The 1,345-nt window shown below is 61.4% G+C and overlaps 1 protein-coding gene across 1 annotated transcript in view; it reads right to left on the reverse strand.

Annotated features, from left to right (window-relative positions):
- Nucleotides 1-363: 363 nt before the first annotated feature.
- LOC103903644 (nuclear receptor ROR-beta) overlaps nucleotides 364-1,345 on the reverse strand; it is a 19,118-nt gene continuing 18,136 nt past the window's right edge. Inside the window, exons 11-13 of the mRNA XM_009284882.2 lie at nucleotides 1,177-1,314; nucleotides 564-595; nucleotides 364-493 (exon numbers count right to left, since the gene is read on the reverse strand). Coding sequence (XP_009283157.2) covers nucleotides 364-493; nucleotides 564-595; nucleotides 1,177-1,314 — 300 coding nt within the window. The remainder of the gene's footprint in view (nucleotides 494-563; nucleotides 596-1,176; nucleotides 1,315-1,345) is intronic.

Below are 1,345 nucleotides of genomic sequence, written 5' to 3' on the forward strand. Positions count from 1 at the left end.
CAGGACGGTGGGAAGGGCCGTGCCGCGAGCGCGGCGGCCTGTGCGTGGTGTGCGCTCCCCTGGATCCGTGCACTGCGGGGGGGGAGTCAGTCCCTTACCACCGCCAGGAGCATCTCCTCTCCCGAGCGGAGATTTCACATTCATTTCACTGGTATGGCAAAGTCCGTTTGCTTTTTCCTTCAAGGTGCTTTACATTCAAGAGCTATTGCAATCCACAGCGAGGAAACGGGGCCAGGGAGATACCCCAGCCCCCCAGGTTCTCTTGAGTTTGATTATTTGATTTAAATAAACTGCCCAAAACCTCTGAGGTTTAGTTCATCTCCGAATTTTGGGGAACTCGAAGGGGGCCGGTGGCTCCCAGCCTTAGCTCTCCCGTGGGTCGCTGTACTGAAGCTCCGAGTTGAAGACCTCCTTATAGAGGGGTGGGAAGTTCATGGCGGTTTCTGGGTGCAGGAGACGGAAAAATTCCAGCTTGTCCAGGTGCAGGTTGCAAGGTGGGAAGTATGGCGGTTTCTGGGTGCAGGAGACGGAAAAATTCCAGCTTGTCCAGGTGCAGGTTGCAAATGGTCTTCATCAAGGGCAGCTTGGAAACCATCTGCGGGGAAAGGAGGAGCTGGAACCAGTGACCACTCAGTTCCCGGCCAGCATCCCTCACACCACCGTTCCCCCTCCCCTGGGGACAAGCCGGTGGGTTTGGCGACCACTGGCTCAGCCCGGTGCCGGGAGCACCAGAGGACACCCCCCCACCTTCGGGCAGCCTGGCAGCAACGTGGCCTTGCCTCCAAACCCTCATCTTTCCGCAGGAAAACCAGCGCCTGGGAGGGCATGAGGAGCCCCTCAGTGCCCCCCATCCCCGTCCCAGCTCTGTCGTGCCCAAAGCGTTCCTGAAACGGCTCCTTTTGCCCCAAACCCCCACTGCCCAATGCACCGCCGGGCTCAGCGGCGTGGGGCTGCCTACGGCGCGGCTGCCTCCGCCTGCACCGCGACGGAGATGCGCGGCCCTTGGAAAGAGAATTTCTCCTTCAACAAGTCCCAGGGCTCGGCCCCCCAAAAAAATGCCCGCGCGTGGCTAATGAGCTGCAGCACAGCCACATCCACCGGTTCAGACATCTCCCCGTGGCACACGTGCCGTGCCCCGGCCGGGCTCCCCGTACCGCACGCAGGCAGCGCCGCTACCTTCGAGAGCTTGTCCTCGGCGGAGTGTTTCTTCTGGATCTCGTGCTGCAGGGCCACGTAGATCTTGTCCTGGAGCTTCTGCACCTTCTTGGACTCGGTCAGCCACGGGCGATCTACGGGAGACAGCGGGTGGCCGGGTCAGGGCCACCACGGGGGTCTCCCCCGACAC

This window comes from Aptenodytes forsteri, unplaced genomic scaffold, assembly GCF_000699145.1.
Source record: "Aptenodytes forsteri isolate BGI_AS27 unplaced genomic scaffold, ASM69914v1 Scaffold391, whole genome shotgun sequence".
NCBI lineage: Eukaryota > Metazoa > Chordata > Aves > Sphenisciformes > Spheniscidae > Aptenodytes > Aptenodytes forsteri.